This window comes from Stegostoma tigrinum, chromosome 29, assembly GCF_030684315.1.
Source record: "Stegostoma tigrinum isolate sSteTig4 chromosome 29, sSteTig4.hap1, whole genome shotgun sequence".
Lineage (NCBI taxonomy): Eukaryota > Metazoa > Chordata > Chondrichthyes > Orectolobiformes > Stegostomatidae > Stegostoma > Stegostoma tigrinum.
The window spans coordinates 38,489,023-38,515,025 of NC_081382.1; the positions used below are offsets into that span (position 1 = coordinate 38,489,023).

Below are 26,003 nucleotides of genomic sequence, written 5' to 3' on the forward strand. Positions count from 1 at the left end.
CAATATTGTCGTTTTCATTATACTATCATGTCACATGGTGTCTCTCTGAAGCCATTATTCCATTAGAGTACAGCATTTGTGACCAAGTCCCTTTGCTGTCATGGCCAAGTGTAAGTCTTCCCTTGGATTGTCAGGATTACAACTCTGAGTTCTGAAGAGCCATACTGGACTCGAAAGATTAATTTTGTTTCTCTCTCCACCTATGCGGCCCTCCTGCTGAGTTTCTTCAGCAATTTCTGTTTTTATTGCTGTAATGTGGCTCAGATTCAACAACTGTTTCTCCCCATCATGAAACTTGCAGCCTATGAGAAAGACACTTGTTCCATACCTGGCCCTGTTCTACTAAATGGTTCCTTACTATTGGAGTGGCAACAAAGCTAATCAAGCAATCTTTTTTTCCCATTCCAACCCAGAGTGGAAGTTTCATTGTCTAGCATGAGTCCTAGAGAGTCATGCATCACATTGAGCTATGACGAATCACAAAAGAAATGAAAGAATTAATCAGTATCTATGGTTGTTCAATGACATACAATTAGGAAGGAATAGGATTTCCTGTTTAGTGCTTGCTCTTATTCATGCTAAATACTCAGAACTGTACATCTCTTTGAATGCAATGCCATTAGCAGCTTATGTACAGTGAGTTATAAGCCTGTTTCATCAACGACCTTCAGTAAGCAGGCACTGTAATTGAACACTTGCTCATAGAAATTGTCAGACTGGATAATTCACCAATGAAAACATCATGACCTTGATCCTATCAACTAATTTCTTTCTTTAGACATTTAATAGTCTGGAGACATGTTGTAGGATAACCTGGTACAGGTAAATAATACCTTCTCCTATTTACCAGTAAAATCAGAGCTAAATATAGTCACAAAATCAATTCAATAAGGAGTGCAGGGTACACTTGCTTACCAATGAGTAGTTGCAATACAAGGAGTCGGTACAAATAAGGAAAACCAGTAGACAATCAAGGGAGAAAAAATTAGCAAAAAATGTTGAAAGCGACTGGATGTAGAAGGTTGTTGGTGGACTTCATGTGAAGTTTAAATACTGGCAAAGATTTTCTGGTTTGTTCTATACTATAAGAAATGAAAGAATTAATCAGTATCTATGGTTGTTCAATTACATGCAATTAGGAAGGAGTAGGATTTCCTGTTTAGTGCTTGCTCTTATTCATGCTAAACACTCAGAACTGTACATCTCTTTGAATGCAATGCCATTAGCAGCTTATGTACAGTATACTTATGTACTACCTTTTAACCCCCAGAAACACATTTACTTGTCCAGGAATGATTTCTCACCCCAGGCTAACTTCATGAGCCAATCACCAGTCATATATTGAAGGTCAGGACAGCAAGAATGCAATGTAAAAATCGATCAGAAGGGCAATAGTAGTTTTGCAGAGTCAGCATGTGCCTTAAAAACTGCTGATTCAAAATGCACTGTGTTGCATTGTGCATTGGATAACTCCACATTTCCCACATCCATTGACCAAACTGGATCATATTAAGAGCAGTTTATATTTTTCTAAGCAATCTGCTGAGATTATTACTCTTTGTAATTGTATCCTCCTGCCTTCAGTGTGTGGTTTCCCTTTAACTCATAGGATCTGGTCTGATTGTGCTCCCACTGAGCTAGAATAAAAAGAAATTTAACCCAACCATTAACCAGGTATTAATTAGACAATTTGGCCCAGTGGGACAATAAGCATGGGATAGAGGTAATGGTCACACTTCTAAAGTTATTAGTTACTATAAAGAAAACCTCTGTAACAACCCAATAATCATTTAGAGAATCAATACTTCCATACTACTTTCTTTGTGTATATATGGTCTATCTCCCAGTTCCTTCATGCCACTCTAGACGGCTGTGCCTCCAGCTAGTTACACATACTGAAATTCCCTCCCTAATCCTTTACACCGCTCTCTATTTGTTTTAGCACACTGCATAAAACAATGCAATCTGACCAAGCATAGGAGCGCTTGTCTTAATATAGACCTTTCTATGGCTCAGTGTCAGCTTGATAAGACTTTAGTGAAGTCTTTGGACATTCTGCTATGTTCGTAACTATATACAATAAAAGTTACTTGTTATTTCTAATATCTCTTATTAGATACTGGAAAGGTTATTGCCCTATCCTTGCATGTAATAACTTGTTCATCTTTCTTTTGGGAATGGAACACCGAAAGAGTAACAGCACTAGCAGCTGACTGATTAACATAAGGGACCTATGTTTTCAATCTTACTGAACTATATAATTACACCCAGTTTATCCCTAGTGTATCTGTAACATGGACCCTTCTGAAAAATGTGAGCCACTCAAAATGTGGGCCTTGAAGCCTATGGCTATTAGTTGACAGTTGGTCAAGGCTCAAGCTTCCTAAATGCTACATCATAAAAGCTGTCTTGACCTGACACCATGTCCAGAAACGTGTTACATTGATACGGTTAGATACAGTAAGGTAGGTGGATGTTTTATGCAAGGAGCTATTGGTCTAATGATGACCATGAATCCATTGTCAATTGCCAGAAAGACCCATCTGGTTCACTAATGTCCTTTAGGGAAGCAAACTGCCTTCCTTACCTGGTCTGGCCTACATGTGACTCCAGACCCACAGCAATGTGGTTGACTCTTAACTGCCCTCTGGGCAATTAGGGATGGGCAATAACTGCTGTCTAGCCAGCAGTGCCCTCATCCCATGAATGAATAAAGAAAAGAGGTTGTACAATTACTGTAATATTCACTGAAAGCTGTAGAACTGGTTTGTAGCTTTCACTCTCAGGCTAATGGCTCATTCAGGCAAATAGATAAGTCCTTCTCTTCCAGTCAGACATACACAGATAGAATCTTAGATCAATACAGTACAGGTGGAGGCCATTTGGCCTGTCAAATCCATGCCAGCACTTCAGTCAAATTACCTAATTAATCCAAATCTCCTGATCTTTTTTCTCATGGCTTCATAAAAAGGAAATTTCTTCCAAGTATTTATCTGATTCTCTTTCGAAAACGTTAGTGAATCTGCTGCCATTACACTTTCAGCAAGGGTGTCCCAGACTATAATCGCCAGCTGCATTAAAAAATAAATCCTTCTGATTCACCTGCCAATTATCTTAAATTGGTGTGGTCTTGTTATTGGCCCTCCTACAGATGGAAAAAGCTTCTCCCCATTCAAGCCATCCACGTCAAGTGAGGTTCAGGGGCTCTTGTGATGCTGTGCAAGTGTTCGTAATTCTGCGCCCAGAGAACCAGGTGCCACCTGCGTCTGAGGTATGCATTAATATTCCTGAACAGCTTGATTTGGAAAACATGAGATAGGGATCACTTCACCTTTGTAATAAAGTGGTAATGTAAATATAAACATTTCTCATGTTGCTCCATTAATTTGTTGATCTAAGTCACATAGTTTCAGATCAAACTACATTGTGATATTAATTTGTAGGATTCTGAGGACTGGTTGGTCCTTTGTGCCTAGCCTGTTCTCTGAGGGATCTATCCAACTGGTCCTCAATCTTTCCTAGTAGCTTTTGTTTTTGTTATCTCCTTCAAACATTAATCTCAAATTGCTAAAATCTCTCTGTGCAGTGTCATTGTAAAATGTGCTTACAAAAGGCTTGGGGCAATAATTTTCAAACATGCTCACACAACATCTAGAAATATGACCAGAAAGAATCTCCACGGAAACCTAGAGACTATTTCATTGTGGCACAAGATTAAGCAATTCATTGTCTCCAGGTTGTTGGTATCAACTCTATCTATTTACAGGTGGTGTATAATTATATCTGAACTGAGACAATTTGGGAGCAGGAGTATTGATATTGAGGTTAGAGAGCAGGAGGAATATTCCATTCCTGGCACAGACATTGCCTACCTAGAACGTGATGAAATAAGATTTAAAGCGACATAATTCTTACTTTGAACTTTGCTGTGATCATAAGAGCCCAAATGATGTTTTATGGTAATTTTCATCATTGTAGTTATTGAGATTAGAAATTGCCCAACAGTTATTTGTGAAGAGGATTTCCTTTAAACTTAGCTTTACATATGTTCCACCAGCAAACCAGGATTGTTATTAATTTAGAGCGCTGCAGATTTTGTTGATGTCTGTTGCTAGACCGCTGCTCTCTGAGTGATTAAAGGCAGAATGTAAGGAGCTTAAAAGGTGAACAATCAATAGATGAAGACAGGGAGCAATAGGTAACAGATGGGCATCATCTAGTCAAAGACCTTTCCTCTTCTGTAAGGGCTCTGTTGTTTAGGTCTAGACTTTCTCTCCTTTTGGAAGTTACAGTTTGAAGGAAGTAAAAACTCCGGTAAAAACTTTCCATACCTGGACCACACGCATGTCCAACCCGGTCTCAGATGAAAGCTGTTCTCGCACGTGGCGAGCTGGTTTGGGGGAATTGTTATAAGCATTCTTCAAAGTTTCCAGCTGCTTGGCAGTGATTGTGGTTCGGGGCCTCTTGGCATTGGTTTCTGCTTCTGCAAGTAAATAAGAAAGTCCATGTCTGAATGAGCTCAATTGTCAGGAGCAGAATGACCTCTTCCAGAACCTGCTTAACAATCATCTGCTTAGATTTCACACCCCCCTCCCAGACTGGACAATGGAATTGGAACGGGTTGTTAGCCATAGGAAGAGGGTAGCTATATCAGCATTGTTTGTGACTATATCTGTGGTTGGGTAACAAGGTGTCAATATTGTTGTCTGTCACAAGACCATTTGTTCTGAATGAGTCAGTGTACATAACGTGTTGGGAGACAGTTAGCTCAGTAGACCGGATGACCCATTAGTGAGGCAAACAATGTGGGTTCAATTCCTTCACTGACTGAGGTTACCACAAAAGGTTTCAGCACTTCCCGCCACTTGAGATATGGTGACCCTTCGGTTAAGCCATCACCAGCTGTCCCTCTCTAATGAAGGAATAAGATTACGGTGACTTTGCCTTCAGATGAACATGTATGTACATGAATTTATGAATGTATATATGGGTTGAATGTTAATGTGCTCATTTTATTTTATTTCAGAAAGAATGTTTTTGACAACTGTTCAATTTTAGCACAGAAATGTGGAAACATGTTCTTCTCTTCTCTCAGATGGTTACGAACCCATGGATTTCTCTCTACCAAAACACAGTGGAAGCTGCATCAATGAATATATCCAAGGCTCAATTAGATAGTTTTTGATCAACAAAGGAGTAAGGGGTTAAGGGATGCAGATAAGAAAGTGGAGCTCAGACCACTACCAGATCAGCTATGATCTTATTGAAAGGCGCAGGAGGCTCAGGGGGCCAAATAGCTTAAACCTGCTTCTAATTATTATTATTAATAATTAAATTGAGTGATGTACCACAAAAGATGACAGTCATTTTTAAGCCTGTAATTTGAACCTGGGGTAACAAAACTGTGAATTCTGTTTTCATATATTGTTTATAACTTGCTTCTGTCACATGTGCCCCTAAAGTTATTCAAGTTTAGATTTGCATTCAGACTTTATAGACATATCATATGTATAACTCATCTTTAGGGCTATGATTGATCTAATGTTCCAGCAAAGCAGAATTTAAAAAACAAATATGGTTAACCTACTCTCTCATTTTAAAGCAATATATAGAGAAAACAAAGCAAGTAAAAGGCATCAGCTATGTTTTTATTCTCCAGGTGCTTGCTTCAATGACTTGTGTCACTGCCCAATTGCATTTTACTCATAACTTCTGTCAATAAAACACGATTTGATGGCTGACATATAAATTGCACCAAAAAAATTAACTTAATCGAATTGTTGATGCATTTGGATGTTCAGGAACAATAATAATATTTCACTGTCTTGCTAATGAGAGGCAGGGTGGGAGGAAACTCACCTCTTTGCTTTGCCACTTCATAGTCTCCCTTACAGACCAGTCTGCTGTCCTCCATGAGGTAAAACTCATCGCCGGTAGCAAGTTGGCGTTTGCAAATGATGCAAGCAAAACACTGCAGATGATAGACAAAATCCTGCGCCCTCCGAACCACCTGGGTAGGAGGGATTCCCTGCTGACAAGCAGCACATTTCCTTCCAAATCTCCTGCAACAGCAAAGAGAAGTCTCAACTGAATCGAATTCAGATTCATATAGAGGTCTGGAATAGGACAGACGGTACCTGTGTTTTAGTGAAAGCTGTTGTGACAGACCTAAGTGCTCAAACTCTTATTTTAAGTGCTATTGTAAAGTCACCACTTGAAGAGTAATAGACCATTTAGCTAGTGATACACATGCACGTAGCCTGTGCATTAGTGTGATTACTCAGGTGCTTATATATCAAGCAGTGTTATGCATACTTTAAACTTGTACATCAGTATATATCCAGGTCTCACTCTGATGCTCAATGACCTAAATTGGATCTTGGTCAAACCATAACTTACCTTTAAAATTCTCATCTCCATTTTCAAATTCCTCCAAGACTGGGCCATCACTAACTCTGTGAATCTATTCCAGTCCTTCAACTGTCTCAGATATTCAAGTCTGGCCTCTGCTGTATTCCCAACTACAATGTCTCCATCATTGGCAATTCAGCGACCCAGGCCCTAAACTTTCGAGTCCACTAGCTACATCCTTCTACCTCTGTGCCTCACTTTCCTTCTTTAAGACATTACTTCACAGTTACCTCTTTGATCAAGCTTTTGGTCATCTAACTAATATCTCCTCATGTGGCTCCTTCTCCCTCATGTTCCTGTTAAGCACCTCTGAATATTTCATTACGTTAAAGGTGCTTTATAAAGGGAAGTTGTTGTTGTTTTACATACATGACCCAATAATTACACAATGTGTGCAGCAGCTTCTGTACACAGATAAACACCACAAAGGGCCAGTTCCTGACCTGACCAGCAGTTGCTTTACATAAAATAAGCATGCTGCAGATACTGGAGATTTGAAATAAAAACAGAAAGTGCTAGCAAAGCTCAGTAGGTCTAGCAGCATCTATTGAGAGAGAAAAGCAGAGTAAACATTTTAAGTCTAATGTGTCTCTCCTCCAGAACTTTTCCCAAGCAGCTCTGATAAAAAGAGCAATTCAATTTGAGACCCTAACTCTGTTTTCTCTCCCAGCAGAGGCTGCCAGTCCTGAGGAGTTTTTCTATCCTGTTTTTCTGTTTTTCTTACTTTGCACAAAATGTCTACAGATGCCAGTAGGCAGAATAAAAGTTCTTTAATATCTACAGAGAGCATACACAGATAAAAATAATTCAGAACTCGACAGATACAGCACTCTGGCACATAAATGGTTTACGATCTAGGGAGACATAGCAATAGAGAATACCAATAGATAAGTACATACGTACGCAGAGAAATAGATACAGTACTCAAAGAGATGGAAAGATGTTGCTGTCTAATAGTTTTGTTTTTATGGTGCTCAGACAGATAAATGAATGAAGTAAACTGATTAACATTTCTTTTATTCATTCATGCAGTATGGGTATCAGATGTCATACAGTCATGGAGTCATACAGCATAGAAACAGACCCTTTGGTCCAACCAGTCCATGCTGACCAAATCCCAAACTAAACTAGTCCCACCTGCCTGCTCCTGTCTATATCCCTCCAAACATTTCCTATCCATATGCTCATCCTTTTAAACGTTGCACTTGTACCCACCTCCACCACTTCCTCAGGAATTTCATTCCACATGCGAACCACCCTCCATGTAAAAAATCTGCCCCTCGTGTCTTTTCAAAATCTTTCTTGTCTCACCTCAAAAATGTGCCCCAGTCTTAAAATCCCCTATCCTGATGAAAAGACAACTACCACTAACCCTATCTATGCCCCTCATTATTTTATAAACATCTATAAGTTCACCTCTCCCTTCCTATGGTCCTGTGTAAAAATAGTGTCAAACTGCATATTTTAACTGTTGTAATCCATATATCAAAGACAAATTCACAATATTGTCAGGTGGATCATTCCAGTTTATTGTTACAGTGATGATGATATTGTTCCAAATCAGGATGGTTCTTAACTTGGAGGGGAACTACTAGGTTGTGGTGTTTTCACATGTCTGCTACTCTTATCCGTCTGGGTGGCAGAGTTTGCAAGTTTGTAAGATGTAGCAGAAGTTGCCTTGGGGTGTCTCTGCTTTGTATTTGGTTCACATTGTGGCCATGATATGTTGGTAGTGGATGGAGTGAATTTTTTTTCTATTCATTTGTGGGACCTGAATGTCACTGGCCGGCCAGCATTTCTTGCCCATTCCTTTTCGCCCTCGGAAAGGTGGTGGTGAGCTGCCTTCTTGAACCGCTGTAGTCCACTGCTGTGGCTTGTCCCACAATGCCATTAGGGAGGGAATTCCAGGATTCTGACCCCGTGACAGTGAAGGAGCGGCAATATATTTCCAAGTCAGAATCATGAGTGGCTCAGAGGAGAACTTGCAGGGTGTGGTGTTCCCATGCATCTGCTGTTCTTGCCCTTCTGGATGGAAGTGGTTGTGGGATTGGAAGGTGCTGTCTGAGGATCTTCGGTGAATTTCTGCTGTGCATCCATCACACCCCTGACTTGTGCCTTTCAGATGCTGATACATCGGGACATGACTTATTCACTGATGACAATCCAGCCTTTCACCTAGTCTTGTACGCATAGTCTTTGCGTAATTTTTCTGGTTAAGTTCTTGGTTGGTGATGATCTCTAGGATTTAATCGTGGGATATTCAGTGATAACAATTATACTGAAAGTTGGAAAGTGACTCTTTCAGGTTCAAAGTGACCTTTATCAGGCATTATCTGACCCAAAGTTACTTTCTACTTATCTGCTCAAAATAGACGTTGCCAAGGTCTTACAGCAGACAGGCAATAATTACCTCACTTTTGAGATCTTGCAAATGGAATTGAGCCCTGTGTAAACATTAGCAAACATTATGATGTCTGGCCTCAGGAAAGAGTGCAGATCATTGATGAACAGCAGAAGATGGCTGGGCTGGGAACTCATGCAGTGATATACAATCCTAAGGGAGATAATGTATAATGTACATTGATAAATAAATTGGGACATATACAAGATGTGTATTGTTTCATTATCCAGAGAGATAAATAGATTCTGTACCAAGTGAATTAATGGATATAGTATCAGAGAGATAAATAGATTCTACCTTATCCAGGTAGATAAACAGATAAAATATGCAGAAAGATTAATAGGTGAAGTGCTCAAATAGACAGATATTGTACTATGGTAAGAAGAGAGATGCAAAAGGTAAATAGATAGGTACAAAGAACATGACATTGTATTAACGTAAAGAAATAGATACAGTAATGCAGATTAATACATATAGCACCCAGAGAGATGAATTTAGTCCCAGGAAGACAATGAGTACTCCACTCAAAGAGATAAAAGGATAGAGTACATAGGCAAATAAGCTGAATACATAACAAAAAAAAACCATAACCCATGTCAATAGATAAATATATAGGTTATGCACATAACTAGTAAATATTAGAGAGTTAAAGAAAGGTACCAGTTGGATAAAGGTTACAGTTATCCAAAAGAGCATAGAGTCCAATGAGATAAATACTGCAGCTAAACAGCTGAAAACATAACATTCTGAGAGAGATGAATAGATTCAATGCTCTAGCTAAATATTTTAATAAGTGCCCAGAGTGGAAATAGATACAGCACTGAGATAGATCTGGGGAAAATGAACACTTGATAGATAAATGTACATAACTGCCAAGGAGATAGACAATATGTCCAAATAATCAGATACCTAGATTAATAAATAGATAATAACGACAGAAAATGCTGGAGAAATTCAGCAGGTGTGGCAGCATCTGTAAAGAGAGAAACAAAATTAATGTTGTAAGTCTGACTCTTCAAATAGATGCCCATCCCAGAGAGACAAATAGATACACAACCCAGATTAGTAAATGGACATAGCATCCAGGTATAAGTGGACACTTAAGAACATGACAAATAGATGCTGGGGTAGACACTTTTCCCCTACAGTTCTGTCTCACTAAGGTCATAATTGATCATTTTCTAGAACTCCACCTCCACAAAACTGTACTCGTATTGTTTAATTCTCTATTACTCAAAAAATAAATGATTTCTGTCTTGAATATATTCAATGACTGAGCATCCATAGCTCTCTGGCTTAGAGAATTTCACAGATGGAGGCAAAATAGGTAAGTACTTACTGCACCCAGACACAGAAATAGATATAATGCTGAAGATATTTAAATAGATATAATACACTGAAATGTTAGTTTTTAAACTTAATTCATATAAGGTGGATGCTGTATTCATTTATTAGCCAGATGGTAAGTTGTATTTTTGAACTACAGCAGGCCATGTGTTATTAGTTTGCGAACAGCCCAGTTAGTTAGGACGTTCCAGTATTTTGACCCAGAAACAATGAAGGAACAGTGATACACTTCCAAGTCAGGAGTTGCATAACTTGGAGCGAATCTTGCAAACTGATGCTCCCAAGCACCCACGGTCCTTTTCATCTAGGCAGTTGAGCTATCAGGTTTAGAGATTCTGTTGTGATGCCTTGGGGAGTTTCTGCGACACATCAATAGATTGTACACACCATAGCTCTGCTGCACTAATGGTGGAAGGAAGGAATCAGTAAGGATGCACATGGGATTCCAAGCAAAAAGGCTGCGTTGTCCTGGATTGTGATGTGGTCCATGAATTCTGGAATTGACTCATCCAGGCAAATGGAGAATATTCAACCACATGTCAGACATGTTGATGGCAGATAAATTCTGAAAAATCTGCAGATGATTTACATACTGCAGAATAGCCTTTGAATCTTTCTTGTAGTCATGGTATTTATGTAGTTCATCATGTTAAGATTTTGGTTAATGGTGACCTCCAATCTGTTGATGTTGAGTCTTAAGCAATGATGATCCATTAGAATTCAAAGGACATGGTTAGATTCTCTTTTGTTCAATGTTGTCATTACCACTTAGGAGCCCAAACCAAAATATTGTACAAATATTGCTGCAAATCAGTACAATGTGTCATCATTAGTGAATAAATGTAGACAGAGTAACCTGAGAAATAAACAAAAATGGAACTGAGAAAAACAAGTGGACACATCACCCAGGGAGATGGATACTGCAGTCACCATGATTAATGGATACACTAGTGTATCAACGTAACAACTGAAATAAGTGGGTGCAGACCATAGATACATACATACAGAATACAATTAGCTAACGAAACACAACGCCAGAGAAATAAACAGAAGGAAGTACCAGTTGAATTAAAAATCACAAATACTCAAAGCAAAAACAAGATTCAGCACACAATGAGATAAATACACCAACTCGAGAATTAAATGGCAATAGCATAAAGAGAGAGATACATAGTTATTGAATCATCATAGATTTAAAAAATATGTCATTAAGATATATTCAGTCAAATAGTTAAGTACAGAACAATATTTAAATAAGATAAATAAATACTGTGCTCAGAGAGTTAAGAGGCACTGTGAACATAAAAATAAACATATACTGGATAGTGACAGATAAATGGAAACATACTCAGAAAGATTAAGAAATAGTTCCTAGATGGATAAATACAAGTTTCTGACAAATAAACTGTGAAGTACCCTGATAGAGACATAGATATTTACCTGGATAGGCAAGAAGTTAGATAAATAGATTACATATACAGCTAGATAAATACTTACTATATCTGTTTAAGTAAATAGGCATATTATCTCAATCAATAAATGGATACAGTATATAAAAAGATATTTAGATCATGTAGCCCGAGACGTAAATTGATAAAATACCGAGGTGGATAGATACCGCATCTTAAAGGCCAATAACGGCACTGTATCCTCAGAGAAAATTACATACAGCCAACAATAGATAAACATATACAGTGCTCAGGTAATTAAGTACTCATTTTACTGAGATCAGCAAATAGGTACAATACTCATACATAAACAAATACATAGATCAGATAAATAAATAGATACAGTGTGCACAAAGCTAAATATCATCAGTGTGCAGTTAGACTCATAGCTTGATAAACATACAGCTAGCATATAGGGACGTACACTTAAACCGAATCATGTTTGATTATTAGTCTCTTTCGATACATAAAAGGATGTTGTACCCAAATAAATTCTTAGATATGGTACTGTGTTACAAAAGGTTTATATTTCATTAAAATAGACATGTTACACAGTGACTTAATGTCAATTGTATGAGATATATAAATATTCAGAGAAAGAATTTAATTCTGACTGATCATAGTTAAATTAATATTAAATTCCTTTTGGGAAATATAGATACTGCACCCAGACATATAAATAGATATTATACCCAAATAGATAAATAAATAGAATACTGTATGCAGTCAGATAATTACTACTTGTATACAATATTTATTTATCTTTCTAATGAGATAGTTATCTTGAAAATGCAGGCACATAAATGAAGACATGCCCAGGGGCACAAAAGCACATACATTTTTCAACAGATAAATGCATTCTATATATAGAGGAAGGAAAAAAGATATTTTACCCTGGCAGATATATAGATATAGCGTAGAAGTAAATCAATCAATAGTGTAGATATTGTATTCAGTTGTAACCAATTTGATAGACTCCGTGTAATATCAAGAAACAGCTGGAGGCACTGGATTCCACAAAAGCTATCAGTTCCAACAATGGCACGAAAGACATATGCTCGACAACCTGCTGCACCCCTAGCCAGGTTGTTCCAGTAGAATGACAGCACCGGCATCTTCCCAACAATGAGGAATATTGTCTAGGTACGTTCTCTACACAAAAAGCTGGACAAATCCAACTCAGCCAATTACTGTCCCATTCTGTCTATTCTCAATCATCAGTAAAGTGATGGAAGATGTCCAATAATGCTTTCAAGCAGTGCTTCGTTAGTAATAACCTGCTCACTGATGTTCTATTTACCTACCTAATACAATAGTTATTTTTAAAATGCAGATCCAGAAATGAAGACATGCCCAGAGGGAGAGAAGCACATACATTCGGTGATTGATAAATGCATTCATTATACAGAAAAAAGGATACAGCATTGAAATTAATCAATCAATAGTGTAGATATTGTACTCAATTGTGTTTGCCAGAGCCACTTAGCTCGTGATCTCATTACAGCATTGGCTCAAACATGGATGAAAGGTGTGAATTCTGGAGGTGAGTTCCCTTGATGTCAATGCCACATTTGACTGAATATACCATGAAAGAAACCTGTCAAGACTAAAATCAATGGGAATTGAGGTGAAATTATTTTCTGGTGCAGTCATTTCTAGAACAAACGAAAATTATCATTGTTGGAGCTTTTTCATCTCAGTTCCAGGACATCTCTGCAGGAGTTCAACAGGGTAGTGTCCTCGGCCCAACTATCTTCTGCTGCTTTATCAATGACCTTGCCCCCATCATAAAGGTCAGAAGTAAGGATATTCACTGAATGCACAATCTTCTGCAGCATTCATGTCTCTTCAGATACTGAAGCAGTATATGCCCAACTGTAGCATGTCTACCATGCCCAAGGCATGTCAGGAGTCTGACAAGTTATTTGCCTGGGTGAGTGGCACTCCAACAACACTCAAGAACTTGACTTTATACAGGACAGAGCAGCCACTGGCTTAGTACCACATCCACAATGTTCACTCCCTCTGCTACCAGCATTCAGTAGCAGCAATGTGTACCATCTACAAGCTGCACTGCAGAAATTCACAAATGCTCCTTAGACAACACTTTAACCACTGCCAACTAGAAGGACAAGTGCAGAAAATACATGGAAACACCACTACTTGTGAATTCCAATCCAAGCCATTCTCCACTCTGACTTGGAAATGTATCATCGTCCCTTCACTTTCACTAGGACCATTAAAGGGGTACCTACATCAAACGGACTGCGGCAGTTCAAGAAGGCAGGTCACCTCCACCTTCTCAAAGGAAACTAGGAACAGGCATTATGTTTTGGCCTAGCCAGTGATGTCCATGTCCTATGAATTAACAGAAAACAACTTTGAAAAATTTGAAAAATAATATATGTTTCAACAAGGATAAATGGATACAGTATCCAGAGAGCCAACTATATGCTGTCCAAGTTAAATAACTTGATGCTGCACATTTATAAAAATATAAATAAAACTCAGATAGATAAAAAGATAACACAATTCTCACAATGCTTATTTATCTAGTACTGTACCTGCTTATGTAACTGAGTAGATTATGTCCTTATTAAACATGAAACAGTTTTGATATATCTTTTATGTGTCTGGGGAGAGCATCAATGGATCAATCCGTATAGATGAATGGATACTGTACCCACAAAGATATACGCTATGGCATAGAACATAGAACATTACAGCGATAGACACACAGATACAGCGCTAAGATACACAAGTCCTATGCATGTGTAATTAAATAGATATCTCATTCAGATAGACAAATACTTTGTGTTCTGAGCCCAGATAGATATTTAGACAGAGTAGCCAGAGAGAGAGATAAATGAGTTTATCTGGTACCCAGGTTAATAATGTTGCACCAAATAAACAAAGAGATATGATATTCAGTTCCAGATAGATAAATAAATATACCTCTCAAAGATATATAGATATAGCACCGATATAAAGAGATCCAGTACAAAGATAAATACTGCACATGAACAAATAGAGTGTCTGTGTAGATTAATATAGTACCCAGATAAGGAAATATTGAATAATTATAGTCCCACAATAGCTATGTAGATACTGTACTCAGATGGAAAAATTATATTAAATCCAGATTGATAGATGGAAACAACATTCAGGCATATAGCTATGATAATACATCTGTAAAAAAATATTGTATGAAGATAGATAATTGGATACAATGCACAGAGGCAAACACTCAAGCTGTACCTTGTTGGAAGCTAAAGCCTTCTTGAACATATAAATAGATACTTTACATAGATGCAGTATAAGTAAACAGGTTACAGTATTCAGTATTGCTACTACATAATTCATACACAGTTAAAGATATGCATTAATTTAATTGAATATTGTATACAAGTACACAAATGAATATCGTATGCAAATAAGTAAATGAAAATATTATGCTAGTTCTGTAAATTGATGAATAAATAAATGCTGTGCTGAATTAGATAAATAGATACAATGCCTATTTATCTGTCTGAATACTGCATGCAAATAAATAAAGAACACAGATTGATAGATAAATACTTAGCCAAAGGATAGACAGATGAATTTATTAGTATCTAGAATGTATGCAAAGTATTTAGATAGGCAGAGACAAATCAGTGTAGAACTGGAGGAACACAGCAAGTCAGACAGCATCAGAGGAGCAGAAAAGTTGATATTTTGGGTCAGGACCCTTCTTAAGAAAAGCAGAAAAGGCGCGAAAGCTAGTGTTTGCAAAAAAAAACCTGTTGGACTATAATCTGGTGTCATGTGATTTCTGACTTTGATATTCACGTACTCTTGCATTTACCAAACAGCAGCAATGTGTACCGTCTGCAAGACGCACTGCAGAAATTCACCAAGATCCCTAGACAGCACCTTCCACATCCGTGACATTTACTAATTTTCTGAAGGAGGTTCCCGACCCAAAACATCAACTTTCCTGTTCCTCCGATGCTGCCTGACCTGCTGTGTTCCTCCTGCTCCACACTTATTGCCTCTGATTCCAGCATCTGCAGTTCTTGCTATCTCCTATTTAGATAGGTAAATAGCTATCATACCCAGATAGATGAATAAATAAATGTAAGTACATTAGTTAATAGATATAATACCCAGACAAATATATATAAGGTCCCAGAGAGATAAATTCACACTGTAGTCTAAGAGGTAAAAAGAAACAGTATTCGGATAGATAAATAGATACAGTATGTAGATAGATAAATTATGTACCCTGATATTTTAATATATCCAGATAAATGAAGAGATAATGTGCCATTTAGATAAATGGAGATAATGCCCTGAATGATAGATAGACAACATGCAATGATGGTTATATAGATACCCAGAAAGATACATAAACCTGGTTGATAAATAAAAAAATTACTCAGATGCTTAATTACATGTTATTTTCAAATTGATAGATATTCAATTAGATATGAACATTTCTTACTCAAGTAACAAATAGATATGGTACCCAGCAAGAGAGATTGATTAAACAGACACAGCGACAAAGATGGATGAATAGATACTATACTCAGAAAGATAAATAAATATCATGGCCAGATGAGACAAATACATACAGTAATAAAATAAGCATGTAGATACAGTACCCAGACATATATAAAAAAACTACCAGACTGATAAATACAGTATATCAAGATACATTTATACAGTACTCAGACTGTTAAATAGTTACAGGTAGCCTAAAAGTTTAATGGGTACACATTCAGGTAGAGGAATAGATAGTGCCCAAAACATAATTTGATAAATATTCAGCTAATTAAGAGTTGTAACTAGAGGGATAAACAGGTACTATATCCAGATATCTAGAGACAGTACACAGGATGACAAACAGGCTTTTAACCAGAAAGTGAATAGTTAGCGTGCCCATGGTGTTAAACGAATACTATAAACTTAAATAAATAAATATCACACTGCACCAAGTCAGTTAATGCAACTCAAATGGAGAAATATTCACAGTAACCACATGATGAATTGATACTACATTCAAACAGATAAAAATATAGTACACCCTAAACAGGAAGGTACATAAATACAACACCATGATAGATAAGTAGAGAGATAAATAGGTCCTGTGTCCAAAGAGAAAAATCAATACAATACCCAGACTGATAAATAGCTAAATATTGACATCTAAGTCATATACTCAAATAGTTTGAGATACTGAAATAGGTAAAAGAAATAGCAATAGATAACAACAAGTAAGTAACTACTCAGACACTTAACTAGAGGCAGACGGATGGATAGATAGATAATAAAATGTGAAGCTGGATGAACACAGCAGGCCAAGCAGCATCTCAGGAGCACAAAAGCTGACATTTCGGGCCTAGACCTTTCATCAGAGAGGGTCTGATGAACTCTCTGATGAAGGGTCTAGGCCCGAAACGTCAGCTTTTGTGCTCCTGAGATGCTGCTTGGCCTGCTGTGTTCATCCAGCCTCACATTTTATTATCTTGGATTCTCCAGCATCTGCAGTTCCCATTATCATGGATAGACAGATAGATAGATACTGAACACAAAAGGTAGATTCAGTATACAATACAGATAAAAAATACATACAATATGTAGTTAAATAAATATTTTCAGTGCTCTAAAAGCGAAGTAGATGCAGTACACTGAGAGCTATAAATGCAGTAAATAATAAATGATTGGACAAACTAATGGCACAAAGCTAACAAATTCCCAGCACCTAATAGCTTACATTCTAGGGTTTTAGAGATAGTGGTGGCAGAGGTAATAGTGTGTTACTTCTGATCATCTGTATATAATCCAGTATACATTGTGAATTTAGAAAAGTGAGAAAAGACATTATTGAAATATATAAAATCTTTACAGAGCTATGCAGAGTAGATGCCATGAGGACTTTTCTTCCTCTTGGGGACCTAGAACCAGAGGTTAGAGATCCATAATAAGTGGTTCCCCATAAAGAACTAAGATAAAGGCAAATTTATTCACTCAAACTGTAAGAAATCTTTGGAATTCTATATTGCAGAGAAATGGGAATACTCAGTCATTCAGCAAATTCAAGCCAGTTCAAGAGATTGGCAGTGTTTAGATGTTCACATGATCCTGGATATGGGGACAAGGCAGGAAGATGCAGCTGATAGGGAAGATCAGCCATGCTCTCATTAAATTGTGGGCCATGTTTCAGGGGAAAATTAGCCCACTGCTATTTTCGCTATATTCTTCCTTATCAATACAGAAAAATAGATCCTGTGCATCAACAATTAAATAGCTACTTTAGACAAACCGAACAAGAAATAACTTGCACTGATAGATTTAAAAAATAGAATATCCCAATAGACATGTTGTAACCAGTTTTGCTCATGCGCAAATCAAGGCTTTTGGGATTCGATTAATGTGTTGCTAATATTTTGGAGCGGTTGAAAGAGGTTGCAATCCATGCCAGTTCTTCGGAACTGCCACTTCAGTCGCTGGCCACGGTCCTGATTTCAGAAGGAAACCTCTGTTCCAAACATTCCACTGGAGAAAATGGCAACTATGAAAGTGACTCACCAGACTATTCCCATCAAGACCACTAGCAAAACTATATTTTTAAAAAAAGGAAGAATTTTAGGGTCAAAATTTGACCTTGGCTTATACACACGATATACACAACACGAAGGAATTTTGACGAGAGGATAGTGGTAAACATTTACGCAAAATCAATTATAACTTGAATAAATAGGGTCCTTTCCCTGGTAGAGAAATGAAACAAAGGAACCAAATTAATCAAGAGAAGTAAGACCCTGAAATATAAATAGATTTAGCAGACAGATTGATAGACAAATGTTTTATCCAGATGTATAAACAGACACCCTAATAGAATATATTTAAGCCATGACATTCAATAATGTTTAGGTACAGGGATCATGACTTGTAATTAACCCGTTGTTTCCAACGTATGAAGCATGCCAACTACATGTTGGCTAATCACTTACACGATTGTAGTATGAAGCCAACACTAAAGATAAAATTACCATTTTACCAAACCAATTGGCTCCTTTCTCATGAGAGAGACAAGTAGTGGTGGTTTAACCTGTAGTTACCACACCTCAGGCAAGGGGAGAGGTTGAAAAGGATAAGCCCTTCATGATAACCATAACCAATATGGAGACTGAGCCGTCACTGTTGGCTTCACATTGCTGTGCAAAGCAGCTAACTGGCACCCATGCCGAAACATGCAGAGGCTTGTGTGAGTTCAAGCTCACCAACTTAAATCCAGCCGGCAATACTTAAAGGAGGTGCATTTTACCTACAGCAAGTGCTCAAAAATTGTGCCTGACTTCAATGATGAGTGACTATGCTACAGTGAGATCCAAGCTTCTTCAAAGTAATAGTAGAGGTTTTGCTACAGAAATGGACAAGAAGAGAGAGTTGCTCTCATCCATAGGAGACTTGGGGATCTTTCAAATAGGCACTGGAAAGGAGAATATTGCAAGCACCATGAATGCCTTGAAGATCTGGGTATAGTGCCAAAAAATTCTATGACCATAAACGGTTGATCAAGATCACTGAATGCATCTTCAAATGCCATATTCTAGTACAAACAAAAAGATCAATTTCATGTAAAACTCAGCAGATCTAGTAGCATCTGTGGAGGTGCTGCCACAGCTGCTGAGTTTTCCCAGCAATTTCTATTTTGGGTTCTGTCTTCCAGCAACTGCTGTTATTTGTGGGGCTTTTTTTGCCATATTCTACCACTTGTTCTGCTACTCTCAAAATCCATTTCAAGTTGCAACATTCAAATCATTCATTTTCAAACAACATCCACCAGTTGCATCTCACATCGTGAAGGGTCAATCTTATTCTTACACATCTGTGGCTACTGCAAGCATGACATCATCTCTCACAGGCATTCCCTCTGTAAGGGCATTTTGGGTCTGTCTATAGCACATGAACTGCAGCAGTTCAAGAAGAGAGTTCACCATCACCTTCTTAAGGGCAGCTAGGGATGGTCAATAAATGCTGGCATAGTGAACAACCACCATACCCCACAATTACTTAACACATAGCTATAACAACCGCATAGGCAGCTGAAGTAGACATCCCAATTTTCTCTATGAATATATTTCATGTGGCAATTATGGCTATCATTAGAAGTATGCCACCCATCTTTGTTGACTTGTATGTTGGTGTAATAAGCCAGCCTTTTGTGGCCTGTCATTGTGGTCCTAAGGCAGACAGTAAAAGCAAGTCATCATAATTGTTAACTAGGAAGTAGACTCTAGCCGATCTGTATGTAATATTGATTCTTTTTTAAAAAATTCATACCCAGGATGTATGCATTGCTTATAACTTGCCCTACAAAATGTCCTGGGGAGCTGCCTTCCTGAACCACTGAAGTCCATATGGTATACAGATATGCTCAGTGCTCTTAGGGAGGGAATTCCAGGATTTTTATCCAGCAACAATGAAGGAATGGCAATATAGGTCCAAGCCAGGCCCTTTCCTGTGAATGTTGAATGTGCCTTGGTGAGTAGCAACAGTGCACCTTGTGGACAGTATACACTGCTGCCACTGTTCACCAGTGGTGAAGGGAGTGAATGTTGAAGCTCACCTTAATTGGATGGGGTGCCAGCAAGTGGGCCAATATCTCCTGGATGGTATCAAGTTATTGAGTGCTGTTGGAGCTCTACTTATCAAGGCAAGTAGGGATCATTCAATTACAATCATGACTTATGCTTTGGACAGGCTTTGTGAACCAAGAGTTACTCACCATAGATTTCCTAGCCTCTGAACTGCTCTTGTAGCTACAGTATTTATGTGGCTGGTCTAGTTCAGTTTCTGGTTACATTTTATATCATCAGTTATACAAAAGCAAGCACTGTCAGTGGATTGGAACAGAATAAACCATTTTAGGTCACAATGACCTTTCATCAGCTAGTTCTCTTAACCTGAAGTATTAACAGTCACATGTCCACTGGATATGGAGGGGTTGATGCCTTTTCTGGTTGCAGTCAATCTCTAAATCTACTTGCACATGGCCACAAGGTGATGTGTGTGCAGTCAATTGCTCACAGCAACACCAGGAAGCCCACTATGCTGACAAAGCCAATGATCACTTCTCTTGCTTCTATTTGGAAACAGCAAATACTGTTTCTAAGCATCTTTTTGTACACAGGCAGCCAGAGACTTTTCTAATAACACAAACTGAATGGTGCTGGAAATGCTGTGATCACCAACAAACAAGAGTTCAAAAACGATAGCTCTTTTATAACAATTAATAATGCTGGGCCTTCTGCTGTTATGAGGCTGCAAGTCATCTGCAGTGTGGCTTGTAGATAGTACACACTCTTTGTGAATTGATTATGGCACAAATGCTGTTCACAAGTGGGGCTGTGACAGGAGAATTACCACCTGAAGACCACCTGAAGAATATATCTTACTACTGACAACTCTTCCCTCCATGTCCTCCTCTCTATTCAAAAAGCATACCTCCTCTCCATTATCTTTGCTCAATCTCCCTCTCATGCTGCAAGTCAATGGGCTAGAAACTACGTAACTTTAACTGGAATAAGAGTACCCCTTAAATCAAGAACCAAGACTTTTACTCTATTTCACAGTTCCTTGCAGATTTCATCAATTTTAAGATGCAGATAAGCCTCAAAAGATCTTTTCTGCCTCAATCAGCAGTTAAGCAGAAAGTGGTACATCTTCCCATTAGATAGCAGCGTGTGATGCTTCCTTGCTTTCTATAGGATGTGAGCTTAAGAGAATGTATTGACAGGAGTATTGAGGGCCGACTACTGGGGTTCAAGTCCCAGCTGTTCCAAAGGAGAGTAATAACATCTCAGAACAGTTTGATTAGAAGATATTTTTACAAACTGAAATGCTGAAGTTCAAAGTAGCACCACGAATGAAATCACTGTCATACACTCCCTGACGTCACAATCTGCCTAGTCTAAATATCAGAGGCACACATTCTCAAAAATCAAATTAACTTCATGCTCAAAATGTCAAACTACAAAGCCCACACTGGAGGTTGGGCCAGATTGGTACTTGTCATGCTAAAAATGTACATACTATACAAAAACATTCTGTGGCCATCATTCCCAGGCAACTAATAGAGATTTGGTAATCCAGTGATGTGATACTGCGGTAGTTGTCCAGAGGCAAGGGCTTACGACAAAGAGATATTGCTTCAAGCCCATAATGGAAGTTGAGTTCAATTTCAGTGATTAAAACAAACTTGGAATAAATAGAAATGGTAATGACCTCAAAATTGCAAGATTAGCCCTTGAAGAAAGACCCAACAATATCCCTTTAAAAAGGAATTTGTTGTCCTTACCCAGTCAGGCCAATATTAATGCAAAACCACATCAACGAGCTTGATTCTTGAATGCCCTATGAAATGTTCTCACTGTTATATTCATTGAGGTGGCTCACCAGATGCTTTGCAAAAGTGACTTGAAACTAGCAATTAAAGCTGACTTTCTCATTGATTCCTGCACCCTGGCAATTAATAAAAAATATACTATACCCAGATAAATTGATACAGAGGGTTCATAGGTTAGTAGAAATAAATAATTAGACACTGTGGTCAAACAGATACATAGATGTTGCATTCTGATGCAGCAATCAGAAAGATAAAAACAGTATCATACCTTATGGATAAATCGATGTAGTATCAAATTAATAAATACAATACCAGAGGGAAGAACAGTGCTCTGATACATAAGTAGTAGCAATGTGAACAGTTAACTCAGAAAAGTAAATAGGTACAGCACTCAGAAGTGTAAATAGATGCAGCATTCAAATGGACAAATTGTCACAGCATTCATATAAGCTTTTAAATGCAATCCTTTGATAATCACGGCAGGTTGTGGCCTACCAGAAGATCCTGGCTGCTGTGCTGAAATATTATGCTCTAGAAATAGCAATGCCTCTAGACAAACAGTACCAGAAGATATAACATTTGAATTCTACACAACAAGGTAGAAGACAGACCAGATACCCAGTTAATAAATCATAACCAGCTAATTACCATTCACAAGACCACCTTCAATTGTTAGCGAGGTGTGAGCACACATCATCACCAGTGGTATTAAGCAGCATTTGTATTTAAGCAACACTAATAAGCCACTCACTGATGCTCAGTTTGGATTCTACTAAGATCATTCAGCTCCAGGCCTCACTCAAAGCCTTAACTTAATCGTAAGTGAGATGAATTCTAGAGGCAAGGTGGCAGTGGCTGCCTTGAGCAACAAATTCATCATTTGAGCAAGTATAACCTCATGAAGTACTGATAATGTTGAAACCACTGTGAATTGGAGTAAACTCTGCACTGTCTGGAGTCATACCTAATGGAAAGCAATATGGTTGCTGAGAGAGATAGTAGGAACTGCAGATGCTGGAGGTTCTGAGATAACAAGGTGTAGAGCTGAATGAGCACAGCAGACCAAGCAGCATCAGAGGAGCAGGAAAGCTGACATTTGGGGCCTAGACCCTGCTTCAGAAATGGGGGAGGGGAAGGAGGTTCTGAAGTAAATAGGGAGAGCGCGGGAGGTGGATAGAAGATGGATAGAAGAGAAGATAGGCAGAGAGGAGAGCTTTTAGGCCATCTGAATGGGGAATGCAAGTGTACAGGGCCTGGACGTTCAGGGACTGGGCATCGAGCAGTTTTTCTGCCACCTCTGCGCTTTCTTCTTCAACCATGAGCCTAACCATCCCTCCACTGACCCCTTCTTCTGCCTCCAACACACCCCCTCCTCCTGGATACCACCCCAAGGCCTCCTACCTCCATCGACCTGTTCATCTCCAACAGCCATCGAGACTTCAGTTGCCTCAACCTCTCCACCCCTCTCACCCATTCCAACCTCTCCCCCGCAGAATGTGCAGCCCTCTGCTCCCTCTGCTCCAACCCCAACCTCACCTTAAAACCCATGGACAAGGGAGGTGCAATTGTAGAATAGCACACTGACCTCCACATTGCCGAGGCCAGACGCCAACTCTCCGACACCTCCTCCTACTGCCCCCTTGATCATGACCCCACCCCCAACCACCATTATCTCCCAAGTCAGCCACAACCTCAGTACCTCAGGTGACCTCCCACCCACAGCCTCCAACCTCATTGTTCCCCAACCCCGCACCACCCACTTCTATCTCCTTCCCAAAGCCCACAAACCTGCCTGCCCTGGTTGACCCATTGTCTTCGCCTGCTCCTGCCCCACCGAACTCATCTCCACCTATCCCGAAACTATTTTCTCCCCCTTGGTCCAGGAACTCCCTACCTACGTCCGTGACACCACCCACGCCCTCCACCTCCTCCGGAACTTCCAATTCCCCGGCCCCCAACACCTCATTTTCACCATGGATGTCCAGTCCCTATACACCTACATTCCCCATGCAGATGGCCTCAAGGCCCTCTGCTTCTTCCTGTCCTGCAGGCCCAACCAGTCCCCCTCCAATGACACCCTCATCTGCTTAGCCAAACTCGTCCTCACCCTCAACAACTTCTCTTTCAATTCCTCCCACTTCCTACAGACAAAAGGGGTGGCCATGGTTACACGCATGGGCCCAAGCTATGCCTTCCTCTTTGTAGGTTATGTGGAACAATCCCTCTTCTGTACCTACACTGGCCCTAAACCCCATCTCTTCCTCTGTTACATTGATGACTGTATCAATGCCGCCTCGTGCTCCCACCAGGAGCTCAAACAGTTCATCCACTTCACCAACACCTTCCACCCAACCTTATGTTCACCCGGACCATCTCTAACACCTCTCTCTAATTCCTGGACTTCTCTGTCTCCATCTCGGGCAACCACCTAGAAACCGATATCCATTTCAAGACCTCTGACACCCACAGCTACCTAGAATACACCTCCTCCCACCCACCTTCCCGCAAAAATGCCATGCCCTATTCCCAATTCCTTTGCCTCTGACACATTTGCACCCAGGAGGAGGCATTCCACTCCCACACATCTCAGATGTCCTCGTTTTTCAAGGAGTGCAACTTCCCTCCCTCAGTGGCCGAGAATGCCCAGGGCCGAGTCTCCCACATTTCCCGCAACTCATCCCTCACACTCCGTCCCCGCAATAACAAACAAAAAAAATCCACCTCATCCTCAGGTACCATCCCACCAACCTCCGGATCCAACGCATCATCCTCCAGCACCTCTGCCTTTTGCAATCCAACCCCACCACCAAAGACATTTTCCCCTCCACACCCTTGTCTGCTTTCTGGAGGGACCACTGTCTGCGTGACTCCCTTGTCCGCTCCACAGTCCCCTCCAGCCCCACCACACCCGATACTTTTCCTAGCAATCGCACGAAGTGCTACACCTGGCCCTACACCTCCCCCCTCAACCCCATCCCAGGCCCCAAGAAGACTTTCCACATCAAGCAGATGTTCACCTGCACATCTGCCAATGTGGTATACTGCATCCGTTGTTCCCGTTGTGGTCTCCTCTACATCAGGGAAACCAAGCAGAGGCTTGGGGGCCGCTTCGCAGAACACCTACTCTTGGTTCGGACTAAACAACTGCATCTCCCAGTCGTGGACCATTTCAACTCCCCCTCCCATTCCATAGACGACATTTCCTGCAGTGCCACAATGATGCTACCTGAAGTTGCAGGAACAGCAACTCATATCCTGCTTGGGAACCCTGCAGCCTAATGGTATCAATGTGGATTTCACAAGCTTCAAAATCTCCCCTCCCGCTACCGCATCACAAAACCAGCCCAGCTCGTCCCTACCTCCCTAACCTGTCCTTCCTCCCACCTATCCCCTCCTCCCACCTCAAGCCGCACCCCTTCTCCTACCTACTAACCTCATCCAGCCCCCTTGACCTGTCCGTCCTCCCTGGACTGACCTATCTCCTCCCTACTCCCCGCCTACACTCGCCTTTACTGGCTCCATCCCTGCCTCTTTGACCTGTCTGTCTCCTCTCCAAGGATCTTCTCCTCTATTCTCCTCGCCATTTTTCCCTATTTATTTCAGAACCTCCTCCCCCTCCCCCACTTCTGAAGAAGAGTCTAGGCCCGAAACATCAGCTTTCCTGCTCCTCTGATGCTGCTTGGCCTGCTGTGTTCATTCAGCTCTACACCTTGTATAGACCGCAATATGGTTGCTGTTGTTGAAGTTCAATCACCTCAGCTCCAGAACATCACTGCAGGAGTTATCGGGGTAGTGCCATAGACTGAACCATCTACAGCTTCCCTTCATCGTAAGGTCAGAAGTAGGGATGTTAATTGATGATTGCTCAGTGTTTGGTTCCATTTCCAATGCCACAGCTAATTATGCAGCTTACTTTTGCATGCAAAGAGATGTAAATAGCACTAAAGAACTTTCAACACTAACTAGAGCAAAGCAATTCACTTCATTGGCATCCTGTGCA

General features: G+C 39.8%; 1 protein-coding gene across 3 annotated transcripts in view; it reads right to left on the reverse strand.

Moving 5' to 3' along the window:
* Positions 1 to 26,003, reverse strand: part of lhx3 (LIM homeobox 3) — a 71,272-nt gene that overhangs the window by 13,901 nt on the left and 31,368 nt on the right. For all 3 annotated transcript variants that reach the window (XM_048558748.2, XM_048558749.2, XM_048558750.2), the window contains exons 3-4: positions 5,860 to 6,062; positions 4,332 to 4,483 (exon numbers count right to left, since the gene is read on the reverse strand). In XM_048558748.2, the coding sequence (XP_048414705.1) occupies positions 4,332 to 4,483; positions 5,860 to 6,062 (355 nt within the window). The remainder of the gene's footprint in view (positions 1 to 4,331; positions 4,484 to 5,859; positions 6,063 to 26,003) is intronic.